The 21,866-nt window shown below is 44.1% G+C and overlaps 1 protein-coding gene across 1 annotated transcript in view; it reads right to left on the bottom strand.

The window, feature by feature from the left end:
* Nucleotides 1-21,866, bottom strand: part of LOC311046681 (integrin alpha-11-like) — a 52,494-nt gene that overhangs the window by 13,084 nt on the left and 17,544 nt on the right. Inside the window, exons 4-15 of the mRNA XM_084059174.1 lie at nt 20,873-20,964; nt 20,160-20,274; nt 19,213-19,340; nt 18,287-18,435; nt 17,362-17,506; nt 16,563-16,728; nt 16,048-16,118; nt 11,822-11,966; nt 4,854-5,002; nt 2,649-2,792; nt 892-1,095; nt 188-318 (exon numbers count right to left, since the gene is read on the bottom strand). Coding sequence (XP_083915300.1) covers nt 188-318; nt 892-1,095; nt 2,649-2,792; nt 4,854-5,002; nt 11,822-11,966; nt 16,048-16,118; nt 16,563-16,728; nt 17,362-17,506; nt 18,287-18,435; nt 19,213-19,340; nt 20,160-20,274; nt 20,873-20,964 — 1,639 coding nt within the window. The remainder of the gene's footprint in view (nt 1-187; nt 319-891; nt 1,096-2,648; nt 2,793-4,853; nt 5,003-11,821; nt 11,967-16,047; nt 16,119-16,562; nt 16,729-17,361; nt 17,507-18,286; nt 18,436-19,212; nt 19,341-20,159; nt 20,275-20,872; nt 20,965-21,866) is intronic.

The raw sequence follows: 21,866 nt of genomic DNA, 5'->3' as shown, positions 1-21,866 counted from the left end.
CACACACACACACACACACACACACACACACACACACACACACACACACACACACACACACACACACACACACACACACACACACATTAGCATGAACTCTGTGTGTGTGCGTGCGTGCGTGCGTGCGTGCGTGCGTGCGTGCGTGCGTGCGTGCGTGCGTGTGTATTTCCTCCTGTGTGTGTCTAACCAGATGATAACTGCAGCTCCCAGTGCTCCCACTGCCAGGTCAACCAGCCCGTCTTTGTTCACATCCAACACACCATGGACACTACGACCAAAGTACTGCAGACCCAACGACAGCGCTGACGCCGATACTCTCTGGACAGACAATCAGAGATGAATAATGGTAATAATAAGAATAGTTATATTAATAATAACATCACAGTACACAAATTAGACACATGAACCCTAGTGTCCCTGTTCTGGGGGGGGGGAACTTGGCGAAAATAGCAGATCTACAAGCTCACAATGCAGCGCGTGTGTTGTGAGCTTGTAGATCGGCTGTTTTCGGCAATGAGATTTGATGTGGATGGTAAAAAGGAGGGGACCAAGTATAGACACCAGGGGGACTCCAGTCAACAAAGTATATAGCATTTAAATGGTTAGACAGACAGACAGACAGACAGACAGACAGACAGACAGACAAGACGGAAAAGACAGAATAAATAACACATTTTTGTGCAGTGTGAGCTAACCTTCTGTCTCCCGCTAGCTACGTTTCAAAGACTGAAAGAGGTTTTATTTGTCACTCCCTTTCACAACTATGAGCAGTGAAATCTTGGCGTGGCGTGATCCACAGACTGCGCTCACAATATAACAACAAGATGGGTGATTGGGTAACTGGGTTATTATTAATATAGTACAGGTTCTCATATTGATTATGATTGTCACCTGTATGTATTGGCGCTGGATGGTGCGGTTCTTTCCGTAGAAGACGTAGATCGCTCCCTGGTGGTCATCCTCCAGCGGTGCTCCGACCACCACCTCCCTCAACCCATCTCCATTCATGTCAGGGAGCTCGGTCAAAGCCGAGCCCAGCCGGGAGTTCTGAGAGCGCTCTGACACCTCCAGGAATCCCTCAGCAACCAGCGGTCTCTGCAAAGACAGGCAGAGAAGGCAAGGCAAGGCCAGTTTATTTCAAACAAGGTAATGCAAAGTGCTTTACACAAAACAGCATGCATATAATGCAAAATAAACACACTATAAAATGACATTTGAATGCAAATAAGAAAAAATAAGAAGGAGTTTAAATAAAGAAGAAAGTTACCAGATACTGTATGTTGTGCAATGCGCATAAAGACTTAAAGGGGTAATCAACTTCAAAACACTTCTGGGGTCATTTTAACATATACACTGGCTTTGGTGTGCACCCTACAAAGTTTTGAAGTTGCTTGATTCAATATTTAGATATTTGATATTCATTTTATCAGACATGATGTCCCCCTCCTATATAAACTCATTGAACTTCAAACTCCAATTTAACCATGCTAGACTCATTGAAAACACACATCCCTGGTTCTGCTGACTGATATTATCCTTCTAAAGAAAAGAAAGAAAAAAGAAAGGAAAGAGTAATTGAAAAAACACGGCCCCCTCATGCCTTAGAAGGACAATATCAGTCACCAGAAGAACTATAGGATGTCTGTTTTCAATGAGTCTAATGTTTGAAATTCTATGGGTTTATATAGGATTCAATTCAATTCAAAGGGACTTGATTGGCATGAGAAAACATACGTTTACATTGCAAAAGCATGAAGTGGAACAAAATAATCAAAACATGAAGTGGAACAAAACAATGTATATATGTAAATGTGAATAAAGACATGTGTCAACAGAGCTGTGTTATATTGCAACTATCTTACAAACCATAAGAATTGTGCATTTTCTGTCAGGAAAAGAAAGTAGAAGAACTTTTGCATGATCGATTTTTGTAGCAAGTTGGGAGAGAATTGGCCCACTCCTGTGGCCGTGAGTTGTACCTAAAGTTTTGGGTTTTGAAAAGGGCCCCCTCTCTGATTGTGTAGCAAGATGTGGCTGTTGAAATTCAGGTCAGAGTCCATGACTGCATAGCCCAAGATTTGTGGCTTGGGTTGTGTTTTTTTTTATTACCACACAGATTTCTTTATAATTATTCCTTGGCTACAGAATATAAAATGAAGAAAACTCAGGCACATCCAATTGTTAATTTGTTCAATGCATTTACTGCTTGTACTGGACCATAGTACCCTGGTGATACGGTTATGAAGTTTTGCGTGTTTTCTGCATAATTATGGTAACATATTTTATTGTGTTCCATAATCTGAGCCAGAGGGAGCATGTAGATGTTGATCAAATGGAGCTTTGAAGAGAAGAGAGAGAGAGGAGAGAGAGAGAGAGAGAGAGAGAGAGAGAGAGAGAGAGAGAGAGAGAGAGAGAGAGAGAGAGAGAGAGAGAGAGCGATTGAAACAGAATGAGAAAACAGTTGAAAGAAGAAAAAGTCTGAGTGATTGAAGACGAGATAGAAGGTGGGTCCTGTGTGGTGTGGTCTGGTGTGACAGTGTGTGTGTGTGTGTGTGTGTGTGGGTGTGGGTGTGTGTGTGTGGGTGTGTGGGTGGGTGTGTGGGTGTGCGTGCGCGCGTGCGTGCGTGCGTGCGTGCGTGCGTGCGTACCTTTGGTCTGACAGAGTAAATATAGACCCTCCCTCTCTCCCATCCCCCACTGAGGAACATGGGAGCTGAGACCAGCAGCACATCTGTCTGTCCATCAGCGTCAATGTCCACAGACAACAACTCACTGCCAAAATATGATCCAATCTGTGAGGAGAGGAGAGGAGAGGAGAGGAGAGGAGAGGAGAGGAGAGGAGAGGAGAGGTGAGGAGAAAGTTTAACATATGTTTCTATATCAGTGGTTCTCAAACTTTTTCATGTCAACGACCCCCAAAATTATATGTATTTGGCCGCGGACCCGCATCTCAAAAGATTTTGTTCCAGGGACCCCGAGAAGAAAAGATTCGAGTTTTAAAAAATACATATATTCAAAGATTTTTCAAAAATAGCAGATCTACAAGCTCATAGCGCGGCACAAAGTAACGTGCTATGAGCTTGTATATCTGCTATTTTTGAATAGCCAACCAATGTGCTATTATAGCTAAAATCTAAAATGACACTGACGCTTTCCCGGTTTTAAATGGGTTAAGTATAGCGTTTAGTTTCATCGATCTACAAACCTGTTACAAATCACAAACGCACTCTGTCATTTCAAAATGACATCCGCGACACAATGCAGTAAGTGTTCTCTGTGAATGCGTTGTCTCTGTCTTTCCCAGGACAGAAACCCTGTCCTTCTCTCTCTGCCATTTCTCCATCCAAGTTACTTTAGATGAACTGAGAAAAACTGAAAAAGGTTTTATGATCACTTGGAATTTGGAAAATAATGAATGCGATAAACAGCAATGGTTGCAAAATGAAATAATGATATAGCAACTGTTCCAGTTACCATCTTGACAAGGTTATTCTATTTTTGTGGCTTTTGAAAAGAATACTTATATAATAAAATCATGCTTGTGTTTGTGTTACAATTGGATGGAATTATCCTCTCTCTCTCTCTCTCTCTTTTTTCTCCAGTGGTTGGCAGTTGTGTACTGTCGGCCTGTTGCCGGTGGCGACAGAAAATCAGTAATTGATTGGCCAGCTGAGGAGCACATGGCCAACTAGATCGTCACAGAAACGACCATGTGTCACACACGTGTGGACTGGACACGCACGCACGCACGCACGCACGCACGCACGCACGCACGCACGCACGCACGCACGCACGCACGCACGCACGCACGCACGCACGCACGCACGCACGCACACACACACACACACACACACACACACACACAAACACACACACACACACACACACACAATTTGACAGGTTGATAGATATGGTATAATAACTATACCATGGCTATGACTTTAATGTCTCTATAAAGTTCTATATCATTGCAGCAGCTAAGAAAACCCATTAAAATACTATCACACTTGCGCAAGTTATATATTCCGCCTCCCGTTTACTTCCATTCTATGTGAGCGATGGATGGGGCAGAGCTTCCATTGGCGAAGCAAATTTGCATTACGCGCCTCAGGTGGTGTTCAACTTTGAACCTTTTTTTAATTTAGCCTTGGAAGGCATTGTGTGATCGCTTATGTGTGACCACAGGCTGCTAACTAATAGGTCAAGGTGAAATCCACAGCTAAATTGAAGGTGAACTTTGATCTCCGTACGGAGCCTCTGGGGAAAATCCTACCTTAAAGGGCTCAGGGATGACACGCAGAGCTGCAGAGAGATTATATCGTTTAGCTTGGGGGGGGGGATTAACACTTGTAATGGGCTGACAAATGCTTTAACCTATTCAACCCGGGAAAGCATCTGTGTCATTTTAGATTTTAGCTATACAGTATATAGCAACATACGTTTTTCAGAAAACTGTTAGGATTTAGAAGGCATCAGTTCTATGGGTTAAATGCTTTGGTGACTGGTGTCATGAAAAAGGAGTAGTTTCTATGCCATTCTGAGAAACATCAAAGGAAGACAGGCATAACTGTGCATTAAGACAAAGAAAAAGAGAAAAGAGAAAATTCTAATTGTAAACGTTGCATAGCAACCAATTCGTATGCGAAGGCAATTGGGACTATTTTTGTAATAGTGCTTGTACTAAGATTTTTATTGAAAATTGTTTTAATTAGGATATGTCTATGGTTTCCATGTTGCCATATTTGGTAAAAAAAATCTAAAAACAATAACTCACAGTATGCCATAGTATATTATCCTTAAATCACACCTAAGGGGCATTGCTCCGCCCAAAGTGTGTGTCTGTGTGCTCTGACCTGCTCTCCCAGCAGTGACTGGAGGATGGTGAGGTTGCCTTGGTTACTGAGGGTGAAGATGATGACCTTCCCTGTGTGGTTGAAACGAGGAGCCCCGCCCACATACAGCTGGCCTCGCCCACGTGTCATCAAACTGCTGACGGAGTAACCTGCACACAGACAGACAGACAGACAGACAGACAGACAGACAGGCAGGCAGACAGACAGACAGACAGACAGACAGACAGACAGACAGACAGACAGACAGACAGACAGACAGACAGACAGACAGACAGACAGGAAACAGTATACAAGAGTTGTGACATTGGATCAGTGGTTCTCAACCTGTGGCATGATTGACATGATTTTTGGGGGATCCCTAGATGACAGTGATGTGGCAATTTATGGACCTTTAAGACCTTTTTAATAATAATATAAAAATATAGCTGCAAGCAGCAATGAGCGGTTTCGAGAAAACTGGCAGAGTGGCAGACTGGCAGACTGGCAGACTGTGACAGAGTGGCAGACTGGCAGACAGACAGACAGACTGTGACAGAGTGGCAGACTGGCAGACTGTGACAGACTGGCAGACTGGCAGACTGTGACAGAGTGGCAGACTGGCAGACTGGCAGACTGTGACAGAGTGGCAGACTGGCAGACTGGCAGACTGTGACAGAGTGGCAGACTGGCAGACTGGCAGACTGTGACAGACTGTGGCAGACTGGCAGACTGGCAGACAGACAGACTGTGGCAGACTGGCAGACTGGCAGACAGACAGACAGTGACAGAGTGGCAGAGTGGCAGACTGGCAGACTGTGACAGACTGGCAGACTGGCAGACTGTGACAGAGTGGCAGACTGGCGGACTGGCAGACTGTGACAGAGTGGCAGACTGGCAGACTGGCAGACAGACAGACTGTGACAGAGTGGCAGACTGGCAGACAGACAGACAGTGACAGAGTGGCAGACTGGCAGACTGTGACAGAGTGGCAGACTGGCAGACTGGCAGACAGACAGACTGTGGCAGACTGGCAGACAGACAGACAGTGACAGAGTGGCAGACTGGCAGACTGTGACAGAGTGGCAGACTGGCAGACTGTGACAGAGTGGCAGACTGGCAGACTGTGACAGAGTGGCAGACTGGCAGACTGTGACAGAGTGGCAGACAGACAGACAGACAGACAGACAGACAGACAGACAGACAGACAGACAGACAGACAGACAGACAGACAGACAGACAGACAGACTGTGACAGAGTGGCAGACTGGCAGACTGGCAGACAGTGACAGAGTGGCAGACTGGCAGACAGACAGACAGTGACAGAGTGGCAGACTGACAGACAGACAGACTGTGGCAGACTGGCAGACTGTGACAGACTGGCAGACTGGCAGACTGTGACAGAGTGGCAGAGTGGCAGACTGGCAGACTGTGACAGAGTGGCAGACTGGCAGACTGGCAGACTGTGACAGAGTGGCAGACTGGCAGACAGACAGACTGTGACAGAGTGGCAGACTGGCAGACTGGCAGGCAGACAGACAGACAGTGACAGAGTGGCAGACTGGCAGACTGTGACAGAGTGGCAGACTGGCAGACTGGCAGACAGACAGACTGTGGCAGACTGGCAGACAGACAGACAGACAGACAGTGACAGAGTGGCAGACTGGCAGACTGTGACAGAGTGGCAGACTGGCAGACTGTGACAGAGTGGCAGACTGTCAGACTGTGACAGAGTGGCAGACTGGCAGACTGTGACAGAGTGGCAGACAGACAGACAGACAGACAGACAGACAGACAGACAGACAGACAGACAGACAGACAGACAGACAGACAGACAGACAGACAGACAGACAGACAGACAGACTGTGACAGAGTGGCAGACTGGCAGACTGGCAGACAGTGACAGAGTGGCAGACTGGCAGACAGACAGACAGTGACAGAGTGGCAGACTGGCAGACAGACAGACAGACTGTGGCAGACTGGCAGACTGGCAGACTGTGACAGACTGGCAGACTGGCAGACTGTGACAGAGTGGCAGAGTGGCAGACTGGCAGACTGTGACAGAGTGGCAGACTGGCAGACTGGCAGACTGTGACAGAGTGGCAGACTGGCAGACAGACAGACTGTGACAGAGTGGCAGACTGGCAGACTGGCAGGCAGACAGACAGACAGTGACAGAGTGGCAGACTGGCAGACTGTGACAGAGTGGCAGACTGGCAGACTGGCAGACAGACAGACTGTGGCAGACTGGCAGACTGGCAGACAGACAGACAGACAGACAGTGACAGAGTGGCAGACTGGCAGACTGTGACAGAGTGGCAGACTGGCAGACTGTGACAGAGTGGCAGACTGTCAGACTGTGACAGAGTGGCAGACTGGCAGACTGTGACAGAGTGGCAGACAGACAGACAGACAGACAGACAGACAGACAGACAGACAGACAGACAGACAGACAGACAGACAGACAGACAGACAGACAGACAGACAGACAGACTGTGACAGAGTGGCAGACTGGCAGACAGACAGACAGTGACAGAGTGGCAGACTGGCAGACTGGCAGACTGTGACAGACTGTGGCAGACTGGCAGACTGGCAGACAGACAGACTGTGGCAGACTGCCAGACTGGCAGACAGACAGACAGTGACAGAGTGGCAGAGTGGCAGACTGGCAGACTGTGACAGACTGGCAGACTGGCAGACTGTGACAGAGTGGCAGACTGGCAGACTGGCAGACTGTGACAGAGTGGCAGACTGGCAGACTGGCAGACAGACAGACTGTGACAGAGTGGCAGACTGGCAGACTGGCAGACAGACAGACAGTGACAGAGTGGCAGACTGGCAGACTGTGACAGAGTGGCAGACTGGCAGACTGGCAGACAGACAGACTGTGGCAGACTGGCAGACAGACAGACAGTGACAGAGTGGCAGACTGGCAGACTGTGACAGAGTGGCAGACTGGCAGACTGTGACAGAGTGGCAGACTGGCAGACTGTGACAGAGTGGCAGACAGACAGACAGACAGACAGACAGACAGACAGACAGACAGACAGACAGACAGACAGACAGACAGACAGACTGTGACAGAGTGGCAGACTGGCAGACTGGCAGACAGTGACAGAGTGGCAGACTGGCAGACAGACAGACAGTGACAGAGTGGCAGACTGGCAGACAGACAGACAGACTGTGGCAGACTGGCAGACTGGCAGACTGTGACAGACTGGCAGACTGGCAGACTGTGACAGAGTGGCTGAGTGGCAGACTGGCAGACTGCGACAGAGTGGCAGACTGGCAGACTGGCAGACTGTGACAGAGTGGCAGACTGGCAGACAGACAGACTGTGACAGAGTGGCAGACTGGCAGACTGGCAGGCAGACAGACAGACAGACAGTGACAGAGTGGCAGACTGGCAGACTGTGACAGAGTGGCAGACTGGCAGACTGGCAGACAGACAGACTGTGGCAGACTGGCAGACTGGCAGACAGACAGACAGACAGACAGTGACAGAGTGGCAGACTGGCAGACTGTGACAGAGTGGCAGACTGGCAGACTGTGACAGAGTGGCAGACTGGCAGACTGTGACAGAGTGGCAGACTGGCAGACTGTGACAGAGTGGCAGACAGACAGACAGACAGACAGACAGACAGACAGACAGACAGACAGACAGACAGACAGACAGACTGTGACAGAGTGGCAGACTGGCAGACAGACAGACAGTGACAGAGTGGCAGACTGGCAGACTGTGACACAGTGGCAGACTGGCAGACAGACAGACTGTGGCAGACTGGCAGACTGGCAGACAGACAGACAGTGACAGAGTGGCAGACTGGCAGACAGACAGACTGTGACAGAGTGGCAGACTGGCAGACTGGCAGACAAACAGACAGTGACAGAGTGGCAGACTGGCAGACTGGCAGACAGACAGACAGTGACAGAGTGGCAGACTGGCAGACAGACAGACTGTGACAGAGTGGCAGAGTGGCAGACTGGCAGACAGACAGACAGGCAGACTGGCAGACAGTGACAGACTGGCAGACTGGCAGACAGACAGACAGTGACAGAGAGGCAGACTGGCAGACTGGCAGACAGACAGACAGACAGTGACAGAGTGGCAGACTGGCAGACAGACAGACAGTGACAGAGTGGCAGATTGGCAGACAGACAGTGACAGAGTGAGAGAGAGGCAGACAGACAGACAGACAGACAGACAGACAGACAGACAGACAGACAGACAGACAGACAGACAGACAGACAGACAGGCTACCAGGAGTATGTTTGAAACAAAGTAAGAATTCCAAATAATGATCACCTCAATGCATTGTTGGGGACAGGGATCAAACCAGCGACCTATGGATTCACAGGCTGCCTCTCTTCTTATTGAACTAGAAATATAGCCTCCCTGATGGTGTCTGTTGATATCTATAGGTTTTTCAGTCCGTTATGAACCAAGCCTCTGTTTTGCTAACTACTCTAGATTACTGGTTGACAAATATTTAGCAATAAAGTTTTGTTTTGTGTTCTTGGAATGGAAAGTAGTGAAAATAGTTGATCTACAAGCTGACAATGTGTTGCTATCTGAAAAGTTGTGAGATTGTAGATTGGCTATTTTCACAAGAAAGTATGTTGTACATAAAAAAACAACTAATCTCAAAAAAGCATTTCATGTTATTGTTTAAAAGTTGCACATGTCTGAATTAACAGGGTCATGTTTTGTACAATGCAATTTAAATGTAAACTGTAATCAGTGGGATTTGAACCAGGGACCTTCGGCACATGAGGCTCACATTCTACTGGTAGAGCTATTGAATCCACAGGATCAGACAGTGAGAAAGGAGAATCTAACAAAACAAAACAAAAGGGCGAATGAAGTACGTCATGCATTAAAAAAAACTACTTTCAAGTATACATTTCTCGTTATTTTAACAATTGCACATGCATTTATTGATACAGTCATGTTGTGTGCAATGCAATTATAAGTCTACATGAGGTGGGATTCGAACTGGCGACCCTGTGGTTTCAAGGCAGATGATTAAGCGATCAAGCTATTGAACCAACACACCTGAACCTGTGAAAAAGGGCCTCAAACATTTATTTGACACAGTTTCACGCAAATTGCTCAGAAATCCTTGGTTTAAATGTTTTTCAAACTGCTCAATACATTTCGGAATGGAAACTAGTGAAAATAGTCGATCTACAAGCTCACAACGCGTTGCTATCTAAAAAGGTGTGAGATTGTAGATCAGCTATTTTCACAAGAAAGTATGTCATACATAAAAAACAACTACTCTCAAAAGCAATTCATGGTATTGTTTAAAAATTGCACATGTCTGAATTAACAGGGTCATGTTTTGTATAATGCAATTTAAATGTAAACTGTGACGAGTGGGGTTTGAATCGTGGACCTTTGGCACATGAGACTAACACTGTATTGATCAAGCTATTCAATCCACAGCCTTGGTCAGTGAGAAGGGAAAATCCAACAAAACAAAACAAAACAAAAGAGGGAATGAAGTACATCATACATTGAAAACAACTACTCTCAATAAGCGTTTCATTTAACAATTACATGTTTATTCATTGATACAGTCATGTTGTGTGCAATGCAATTGAGTTGAGGTCTGCATGAGGTGAGATTTGAACCGGCGACCCTGTGGTATCAAGACAGATGATTAAGCCATTGGGCCAACAGACCCGAACTGATGAAAAGGGAGTTCACACACATGACACACTTTCACGCAAATTGCTCAGAAATGCTGGATTTAAATGTTTTTCAAACTGCTCAAAATTGCAGACAATCTAAGGGCGGAGCTTACTGGTCAAAGTGATAGATATGTTCCTCATTGATACAGTCATGTTGTGTGCAATGCAATTATAATGAAGTCTGCCTGAGGTGGGATTCAAACCAGCAACCCTGTGGTTTCAAGGCAGATGATTAAGCTATCAAGCTATTGAACCTACACACCTGAACTAGTGAAAAGGGAGTTCACACACATGACACACTTTCACGCAAATTGCTCAGAAATCCTGGATTTAAATGTTTTTCAAACTGCTCAAAATTGCAGACAATCTAAGGGCAGAGCTTACTGGTCAAAGTGATACATGTGTTCCTCATGAGTCAAGGCACATGTGTAAGCAGGTTTAACGGCTGTCGGCCAAACGAGACATGACTTTTGCCTGTTTAAAGTTTGCATTTTCAAAAAATTGCTATAGCGCCCCCCTTTGAACAATTGGAGTAAGATTGGTTTCAGTGATACTTGGAATGACCTTCTACAATATTGCAAAGTGTCAAACAAATGCGAGTCTGCATGTATGTTTTAGGGGCAGATGAATAATTGTCATAAAACTGCAATTTTCATTGGCTTATAAAAGCTTAACGTTTTCACTTATGGAAAATCCGCTTGCTCACGTCTGTCGGCATTGGTCCAAAGTTCATGTGTATACAGTTTCGTACAGATTGCTCAATCTGTACGAAGGAAGAGTCTTTTTTACTGCTTTTCATAGAATTCGAAATGGTGGGAGATCTAAAGGTCAGAGGTCAAAAGTCAGAGTGTGAAAGTTGTTAGGCATGAGGAGACGCATGTGTGCATCGAAGTTTCATGGCTGTGGGTCAAACAGGGCATGAGTTGTACCTGTTCAAAGTTGGCATATTTCAATTGAGTGCTACAGCGCCACCCTTTGGCCAATGTTCGTGAGTTTCGGGTTTTCGCCGTTTGGCATAGCCCTCTACCATATTGCCGAATTTCATAAAAAGTGACCACGCGGTTAGGCCAGAACTGGCAAAACCGGCGGAAGAATAATGAACTCTTACAGATGTAATAAGGCTTCGAGCCTATTGGCCTCGAAACCTTAAAAAAAGACCATTACTGCATCAAAAGTATTCAACAAACTATACAATAAAAACTGTCTTTTTTTTCTACAAGCGTTGCAAGGTGTTGTGAGCTTATAGACCTTGAGCTTGTAGACCTGATCACCCCCACCCCCCCCCCACCCACTCACCAAGATAAGCTCCGTGGTTCTTCAGTTCCTCTGGGAATTCTGCTAGATATGAGGACCTAGGTGGGACCACCTTCCCCAGTTTGGTGTCCTTTAAAACGGCTCCGGTCCAATCGTACGCACCGACTGCCCCAACCAGGACCCCGTCCTAAACAAAAACAGTAATAATAACAGCAAAAAAACGTTATTACACTGGACAGAGGACTGAGAGATTAATTCAAAATTGCACATTGTCAATGTCCACAGCTGAGTGCTTAAGACCTCCATCTCAAGACCCAGCTGGTCTAGGATTAGATACCACCAGAACCTTCTCTCCTGTGTCTCTCTCTGCTTTCCTTCTGTCTGTCTCTCCTACACCGTCTCCCTGTCAGCTTTCCTTCTGTCTGTCTCTCCTACACTGTCTCCCTGTCAGCTTTCCTTCTGTCTGTCTCTCCTGTCTCCCTCTCAGCGTTATACAATTTCAGACTTTGCTACACACGAGGCCAGCTGAGGCTGACGTAGCCACATGAACTTTATCATCTAAAGACGGAGGTGATTAAAGCCTGACTCCAGAGTCTCTCTCAGTTGAAGGTGCTGACCCAATCCTTGGCAAATGTAGTTCCAGCAGTCTGCGTGGAGCTGCAACGTTTCTCTGGCCCCAGCCAAGCTCTCCGGCTGGGGGACACATGGACGGCTGTCCCGTCCAGCAGAGCACACTGCCTGGGAATTAAATCGGCAATTAAATCTAGCATTTGAGGGAAAATAAAGCCTTGCACTTCAGTTTGGACTGATGTCCAGGACACTGGCAACAGTGGGAAACTTCACCCTATTTTACAACTTTCTTTTCACAACACATTGCTTTAGAATCTTTTTCATACGAAGCCACCCAGAGTGACATGGTGCTGTCACTGCCAGGGTTAGGGGCTCAGAAAATCCCGAGTGTTTATTTAACTCCAGCGCTTAACATATTAATAATTGATTAATTAACACTCAAGAGTTTAGATGTTGAGATTTCATAATCTTTCATTCCAACGAGAGCCATAATAAGAGAAGAAGCCAACAGCTAGTAAAAACAATACACCACCTTCTGGGCCATTAAACAGTGAATATTACCAAAGTTATTCTCTTCATTCGTTTCTCCCCAAAAAATGAAATAAAAAAATCTGTAAAGACATATAAGTCCTTAGTTACATAATAGTTCTGAGGAAGGATTTATGTGTACTTCTGAGGTACTGAGTAATAAATATGTGTAGTCTGTTTTTGTAATAGTGAGGCTGTGAGACAGAGGTGAGGTATGCAGAGAGAGAGAGACATTAAGTCACATCAGCCAACAGACAACAGGAGCTGCTAATACTGTATACCTGGAATAATAGTCAATAATACTGTGTGTGTGTGTGTGTGTGTGTGTGTGTGTGTGTGTGTGTGTGTGTGTGTGTGTGTGTGTGTCCATATAACTGTGTGTGAGTTCCAGTGGTGTAAAGTAACTAAGTACATGTACTCAAGTATTGTACTACAAATTTGAGCTATTTTTTTACTTTCATCAGTATTTACAATTTTCAATACTTTTACTTCTACCCTACATCTCAGAGGAAAATATTGTACTTTTACTCCACTACAATTATTTGAAAACTTTAGTTACTAGTTACTTTGTAGATTCTGATTATTATTACAAAAAACACTGACCACTTCAGCCGTATATAGTCTATATTTCGGCCATTTGAAAATAGCAGATCTAGAAGCTCACATTGCGTCGCGATGTGAGGCATTGTGAGCTTGTAGATCGGCTATTTTCCAACGATGTCTTTGAACTTGTGAAATGGGACATCCTGCACAATGAGTACTTTTACTTTTGGTACTTTTGATGCCGATACTATTGTACTTTAACTCAAGTACATTTTGAATACAGGACTTCTACTGGTAACGAAGTATATCTACATTGCAGTGTATTGGTACTTTTACTTAAGTAAAACATGTGAGTACCTCTTCCATCACTGGTGAGTTCAATTGGCAGTGCATTTCTCTGCTGAACCATCTGCTCTCTGTTAGAAAAAAATACTTTCCACAACGCCGTCGTTCTCTCCTTCTCCAGTTACTCTCCCAACACACACACACACACACACACACACACACACACACACACACACACACACACACACACACACACACACACACACACACACACACACACACACACACACACACACACACACACACACACACACACTCGCTCACTCTAACATTCCTGGAACACTGTGATCATGTCAGGTATGAATCTGTTTTTTCCTGATGAATAGAAATAATATTTCAAGAATCTGTTCCACTCCAGCCTCCAGTCTCCTCCATTCACACTCCATTCATGCTGTTTGTTAGAATCAGTCACCTCTGCAACTTAACAGGGACATTACAAAAGGAAATAGTAAAGTAAATAAGTATATTTACTGAAGTACCGGACCTAAGTACAATTTTGAGCTACTTTGACTTTACTTGAGTAAAATGTAAATTTTTTCAAATGTGTATACATCTACTCCACTAACACCTCAGAGGCAAATATTCAACTTTTTACTCCATTAAACGTATTTGACATCTTTAGTATAGTTACTTTGCAGATTCAGATTATTGTTACAAAACACACATTAACCACTCTTAAGCCCTATTTTATACTTCTGCTATTTTAGACAAATTTTGAAAAATGTGAGTACTTTACTTTCACTCAAGTAAACTTTCTAACTTACTTGTAACAGAGTATATTTATATTGTGATATTGCTACTTTACTTCTTCCACCACCAGACATTTCAACCAACGCAGTTGTCAGTTTTTCACGCCCCCCACATTGTGTATGTAGCAATGTATTTGCTCCCATCTGCACGCCCATTGGTTTTCAATGAGTCAAGTGCATTGTTGGTGTATTACTATCTAATTAGAGGGAGCAGGAAGCAATTGTGCTTGTCTAAATACAAGCACAGCAGGGCACATTATTCAGATAGTAAGATGCGTCTATATAGGCCTGTTCACAATGCGCGTACAGTACATTCTGCTTGCAACCTACAGTAAATCCGTCCGAATTTACAGGGCATCACGTTCAACACATCACTCATGTTCAACATGCTGAGAGACTCATCATTGATGTCAAAAAGAAAATCAATAAAATATCTAGTGTCTTTAAGCACCACGGAGGTGAGCGGCGATGCGAGAAAAAGAGGGAGAGAGAGAAAATATATTCAAGGAAGTCTCATCTTGGAAGAATTTCCTGGAGCTATAAACTCTTCTGGTTTTCTTTTTCTTTCTCCCAAGGTACAGCAGAAACAAGTCATCAGTAGCCTATCCATTTCGGGAGAGCTGGCTCTCCTGACATGCTTTTATACAGTAGGTCGCTTAAATGAAGAACTAAAACATTGAACTTTTTTTTCCCCTTTTTAACAACTATAGAGCATATTATGTCCCACAAAATTATAAAGTTACATGTTTAAAAATCATCCTTGCATAAATGTATAGACTCAGGGGGGACAATGAGTTTCATCCTGGCATTTGCCAAGGCACCAAGGCAGAACTGCCAGTCAAAGCGAAGACTGTCCAATCACAGCGCGTCCTCGCCGGACATGCTTGCAGAGACTCTTGGGTAATGAAGTCAAAGACGTTGGCTGCCATGTTATTTGTGTCCAAACTAGTGCTGCTTTAAGATGATATGTCAAGATATCACAGGTGTCTCCTCATTACATCGCTTTCAGCCATTCTGGTGATCCCAGAAGACGCGGACACACATGCACAGCACAAGCAGACCCCTTTCCTTAGCAGAAAAAAAATGTAGGCTTCTCCTCCAACTTGCCGAATCCGTCATTTAAAAAGCAATGTGCAAGGTACCGGCGCTGTGCTCTTAAAGACAATGGGCCATGATACTGATTGTATCAGGTGGTCAGATGGTTTAATTCATGTTACAGACAAAACACTGCCAAGATTAATTAAGAGACTAATCTGATGACCCCTATACTGTCATCTGGGGTTGCTGTGTCTCCCTGGTTCCTTTGCAGGTGTTCTTGTTCTAACATAATAATAACCTGGAACACCTGATGAACCTGGGATACCCCAGCTCTACAAGACTTGCTGCTGCACTCTAATCTCTCTTTGCTTCTTCTCACAGGCATGTTTGGTTTGCTGTATGGCTACACTTCACCACTTGTACACATATCTCATCACGTTGTGATTAAAATCTATCAATTTACAAGTGAATTAAAAGATGTATTAAAGGTCTCACCTGGACGATATGAGAGGAGAAGCCAGCCTGAGCCATCTGGAGGTTAAATCCTTGACCTTGACTCTTTGTTCCTTTAACAAATAAACACTATTGTCAGTCACACATAATGGATGTATGTGTGTCAATATTATTGACTGACGTATTCACTGATATAATAACAACTTATTAACAGATAACAAGACATTTTGTATGTGTGTGTGTGTGTGTGTGTGTGTGTGTGTGTGTGTGTGTGTGTGTGTGTGTGTGTGTGTGTGTGTGTGTGTGTGTGTGTGTGTGTGTGTGTGTGTTTGGATGGATGTTATTTTTAAACGCTTTATTTTATGTGTGTGGGGGCATAGGATTACTGTAGTGAGTATACATATTTGTATAGTAGAGAATGCATATATTTGAGGGATTACTGTAGTAGTGTGTATACTATATGTGTTTGTATACATTTATTATTTGTATGAAGCACATGTGAGTTCATCTTAATTATGCAAACCCTAACCCTAAGAGGTCAGAAGTTATGTTAGAACCTTCCAGACTGAAGATCCTCTCTCCCAAAGCGTCTACGATATCTTTCAGAGCCGACTCGTCCGTCACGTTGAAGAAATGGTCCTCGTCAGGATCGCTAGCGATGAATTTAATCTCCTTCAGGAAGGCCTCTGGGTTGATCCCACGGCGATTATAGTAACCCAACACCTACAGTAGTGACAACACAGCAACACAAGTCAACAACACCTAGAGACAAACTACAACACGAAGTCAACAACGCCACCAACAACACAACACCACTTGGAGACAACACAATTCAATGATGATGGTGTACAAATCTGATCTGTAACTAGATTTGGTGATTAGACTGGTTTTGAATATCGTCTCTGTCGGGTGGACACCTCATATGTCAAAAACTGTTACTTTTCAGGATTCAAATTCAAAAATAGCAAAAGTAGCAGCTCAAAACACGTCGCTTCGCGCTGCGTTTTGAGCCGTGTTTCGAGCTTGCAGATCTGCTACTTTTGATGCTTTTGTGTGACACCGTAGTATGATCAAGTAGGGCGCTAATTCACGAAAAAACACACAAACTTAGAATAAGGAGATAAGACAGCAACGATATGGTTGTTGTTTGTGGGTCAGAACCAGAATCAGTTTTGTAATGTCACATCCATAATACACACTCAGCATGCATGCGAGTGAAATGCCGTTCTCAATAAATCATGATGCTTGTCTGGATGGGAGGTTGTTTTCTGTGGGTCTGGATGTGTGGTTGTTTTCTGTGGGTCTGGATGTCTGGTTGTTTTCTGTGGGTCTGGATGTGTAGACATTTAGACTCACAGCGATGGCGTACATGGTGATGTTGTCTTTCTCGCTGTCGCCCACAGCCTGCACCAGATCCTGGCTGTCATGTGACTCTCCATCTGTGATCACGATCATTACTTTTTTCGCGCCTCGACGGCCCCCACGCTCAAACGCCTCCGCACTGAGCAGGGAGAGAGTAGAGGAGGTGAGGTGAGATGAGACTGGACGAAACAAAAATAAAATATCTAATATATGAAGTCTTTAAACCCTATATACTTTGTTAGCTGGGGTCTCCCCCCGTACTTTCTTGGACCTCTCCTTTTTTCCCTCTACACCAAATCTGTTCACCATTGTGAGTTTGTAGATCGTCTATTTTCACTGAATGTTCACTTATTATGACATGGCCAGAATACGGACACTAGGATTCATGTGGTTAATAGCCATGGGAGAATTTAGCAATCACATTAGGGATAATCTACAACAAACAGCATGCAGTTATCAAAAAATCATGCACAATGCGGACTGCAGAGACATTTTTTGTTAATGTTATCCTAAATAGCTGTTAATACAGTACTATTTGACAGAATATTGCTGTACTCAGCTGGTACTTGTTTCTACTACAGTAGGTTGTTTCTACAGCTTCAGAGCTAAGGTATGATGCACATAGTCCTGTACTTTTATTATAATTGCACGGTTCATCACTGGTTAACTCTTCCATATTAAAGTATTGAACTCCAGTTATTATTTCAATATGAGGAATGACACTTTTTTGGGTCAGGTGTGATAAGTATAATGGCTTAAACAAAGATTGTACAGGCTTCCATGTAACTGCAATGGCCCAATTCAATTCCAGGGACCCGTGTTCCATGACATCCAGTGTCCATAGTACCTTTCTAAATAATTCAAAGAACAAACGTTATTATCTGTGATCAATAAACAGATTTAATAGATGTCGTTGTACCGAGCCACATTGATGCCCAGCGCGGTGCGGGTCTCCTCTCCACCTCTCTGGTGGATGTTGCGTGCTGCATCCACCACGTCCTCTACGGTCTGGTAATCCTTCAGGTTGAACTCATGCACCACCCTGGAGCCGTACTGCACCACCCCCACCTAGCAACAACAACAACAACACAGTCAGATCTTCAGTGTTAAAGCTGCAACCCGTAAGATTCAAACCCAGGTCTCCTGCGTGAGAGACCAGACTTCTACCCCTCCTCATAAGAAGGAATCCCTGCTTGGCCAGCTGGAGATATTGCTCTTATGAGCTTAGGGCAGTACTACTTGACAGCCAGTAGGTGTCCTACCCGACACCAGGGTCTAAATGGAATTTCTCAATGGAAGGTATAGGGAGACCACCTTCAACCACTGCAGATACCACTAATAGCCAGTACACAGTGAAATGTGCTAGTTTTATTATGTTACTCTCGTATCATACAGATTGGTTGAAATATTGTTTTTTTTTTACTTTTTTACTTTGTCTTTATTTTCCAGACAAGAACAAAAGGTTGAAATAATGTTTTATTGTTGTTTCATTGTTTGCAGCTTTATTTGAACTCAGAGAGTATACAAATGTAATGCATTAGAGCCCATGTGGTATGCGCCCTAACCACTATCGGGTCACCCCGCAAGCTGCAAAACTAATGAGTGTGGTAATTGCTGACCTATTTAATGTAGTAGAACAAAACATTAAAATCTATTAAGCCTGTGTTAACTGCATACTTTATTCCAGGCATCTAACCAAAAACCTAGCCACTCCGTAACCTGCTGGCTTCCCACCCGTGAAGACTGATAATTGTGTTTGTTGTGTCCACTGCCAGGAATAGAGCCCAGGCCTCTGTGGGAGGTGGTGGTGGGCAAGTGTTTTTGTGGTTTTATGTGTGAACGCACCTGAGTCTGTCCAGGTCCAATGTAGAACTTGTTCAGAATGTTGATGAGGAAGTGTTGGACCTCGTACCAGGGGTAGATGGAGTTCGAACCATCCAGAACAATGACAATGTCCATGAATGTCTCACATCCTGCACACAACGGAACAACATACAGTAGCACACTAAAATAACCAGTACACAATAATGTATCCATTTGTAACTCAGTTACAAATATTTGTAACACTCTCTCAGAGTAAAGTTAACACTGAGGATGCTGTCATATGCTCTGAGTTTTACTAGTGTGTGTGAAACTTTATGAGAAACCCCTTGTGTTTAATAACAGGGCTGAAGGGTAAAGAAGATCACAGAGGTCACACGCCAAAAGAAAATATACTAGATTTTAACTGTATTTCACAGGTGCATTTAAAAATAAACTGACCAAAATATAGTTTGGACCACTGAAATAGGTATTTTTTTCCAATTTGAATTTGATGCTTTTTGGCCGTTTAGTAATTTTTCGTATATATTGAAACATGTGACATAAGGGGTCAGTGAGGGGGTCATAGAGGTCAGCGGGGACATGGGGTCATTTACTCTGTAGGGCGGGGGTTAGGAGGGTTAGGGTAGTCTCACGTACCCAGACAACTATTCCACAATCTCCAAATGCGATATAGAGTCTGGAACTACACCCCCTGAAAGCTGTCATTTACGTTCACGAAAATATATTAAAAAATATCTTAACATTTTCATTTTGGATTTTTTTTTTTTTTTTTGGCCAATTTGGGCGACAAAACTGAAGCGGCGGGGGGGGACATCCACTTTACTACTGGCACAGACTGTATTGAAAATTGTGTGAGTCGACAGTCTGGCTTGAGAGACATGGGTCAGGTCAGGTGGGACATGGGGTCATTACTCTGCAGGGTGGGGGTTAGTTAGGGTTAGTAGGGGGGGACATGGGGTCATTATTACTCTGCAGGGCGGGGGCGATGGTCCGGGAGAACTTGAAGTTCCTGCTGACCCTGGAACAGATGCCCGTGCTGTAGTAGGAACTGCCACACTCATGAGACCACAGCGGACCGCACGTCTGGAGACAGAACGTTGAAAACAGCTGAGTGTTGACTGATGAATAAAAACAATAATGCATATTTATGTTGTAGTTTACAGTGGCTCCCAAAACATTGGTGTGCCGTGAGAAAAGTCCTGGTGTGCCTTGGGATTTTGTGAAAACCACACATTATAATTGCAATAAACTGTAGGGCGGTGAATCGTCTGCTATCTCATGATTCGATTCCGATTCTTGAGGTCACGATTCCATTTTTTCCCGTTTTTTTCCTTCAAAACAAAGGATTCTCGATAAAATAAGAAAATACAAAATACTGTTAAAAAAAATATTATTTTTTCCCACACCCCTAGTAAACTGTATATAAAACTATACAAAAAGTTAATTATTATTAATTATTTTTGATTTGCTATATCAGTACACTCATTTCCATATCTTCCCTCTTTTTCTGTTCAGCTAAAATAGCTGATCTACAAACTCACAACGCATCGCATCGCGACATCTTCTGAGCTTGTATAGATCGTCTATTTTCACTATGAATACAGGTGTGCCTGGAGGTTTTGACTTGCCCATTGGTGTGCATTGTACACAAAAGGGTTGAAAAGAAAAGCACTGAACTCACCACGAAGCTGCTGTCTTTAGGGTTGGAGGACAGAGTCATCCCCAGCCTCATCTTGTCCTTTCTTTCAGACACATTGTCCAAGGACATCTTCCCTGGACGGAGTCAAATCACATCCAAAACTACTTCAAAAGTCACACTATTGACCAGTGATTCTCAACCTTTTCAGGCCGCGACCCCCCAAAATAATCATATTTGAACTGGGGGACCCCCCACCCTGACAAGAACTTGGAATTGTAGGAGCATTACATTTAATTTGACTCAGTTCCACAGATAGATATTGTGAAAATAGACGATTTACAAGCTCACAACGCCTTGCAACGCGTTTGTTTGCTGTTGAGTGAGAAAACAATGTTGCACATTAACCAAATCATCTGGGGACCCGCCAAAATCGTTTCGAATATAGCATTAATATTAAAAAGAGATAACAGTAAATAAGAACTTAAAATATACTATTTTAGTTCCATTGATCCAAGGTGGAACACAATCGATTGTTTGACCTTTAAAATAAACATGCTCTGAAAATGCATGCGGCCCACCCATCTGGCCATGATGGGTGGCGGATGGGTGGTCTGCGAATGCTTTCCAGATTTTCTGGGCCCCTGATCCAAGAAAAGGATGAGAACCACTGCACTATGCTCCACACACAGATAACAACCATGACAGAAAACCAAGTGGTTAAAGCTGCAATCCATAACTTAATTTAATGACTAAAACATTATCTTAGACAATCTGTATATGGTAGAGTATAACACCATATAACTAACACATCTGCACTGCAGTGGCTGGAGGTGGTCTCCCTTATAGCCTGGAATCCAGACGGAGGCCCTTGTTCAACAAATCAGTCTGGATTCCAGACTATAGTTCTCCCTGCTCTTTCATTGAGAAATGTTGACTCTGGTATCTGGTAGGATGCCTACTGGTTGACAAGTAGTTGTGCCAGAAGAACGGTATTTGAAATGAAATGAAATAATAGAAAACCAGCAGTAGTCTGCAT

This window comes from Gymnoscopelus microlampas (genome assembly GCF_963454915.1).
Source record: "Gymnoscopelus microlampas genome assembly, chromosome: 6".
In the NCBI taxonomy this organism is placed as follows: Eukaryota; Metazoa; Chordata; class Actinopteri; order Myctophiformes; family Myctophidae; genus Gymnoscopelus; species Gymnoscopelus microlampas.
The sequence above is the reverse complement of the archived record's forward strand: the minus strand, read 5'-3'. Positions and strand labels throughout refer to the sequence as shown.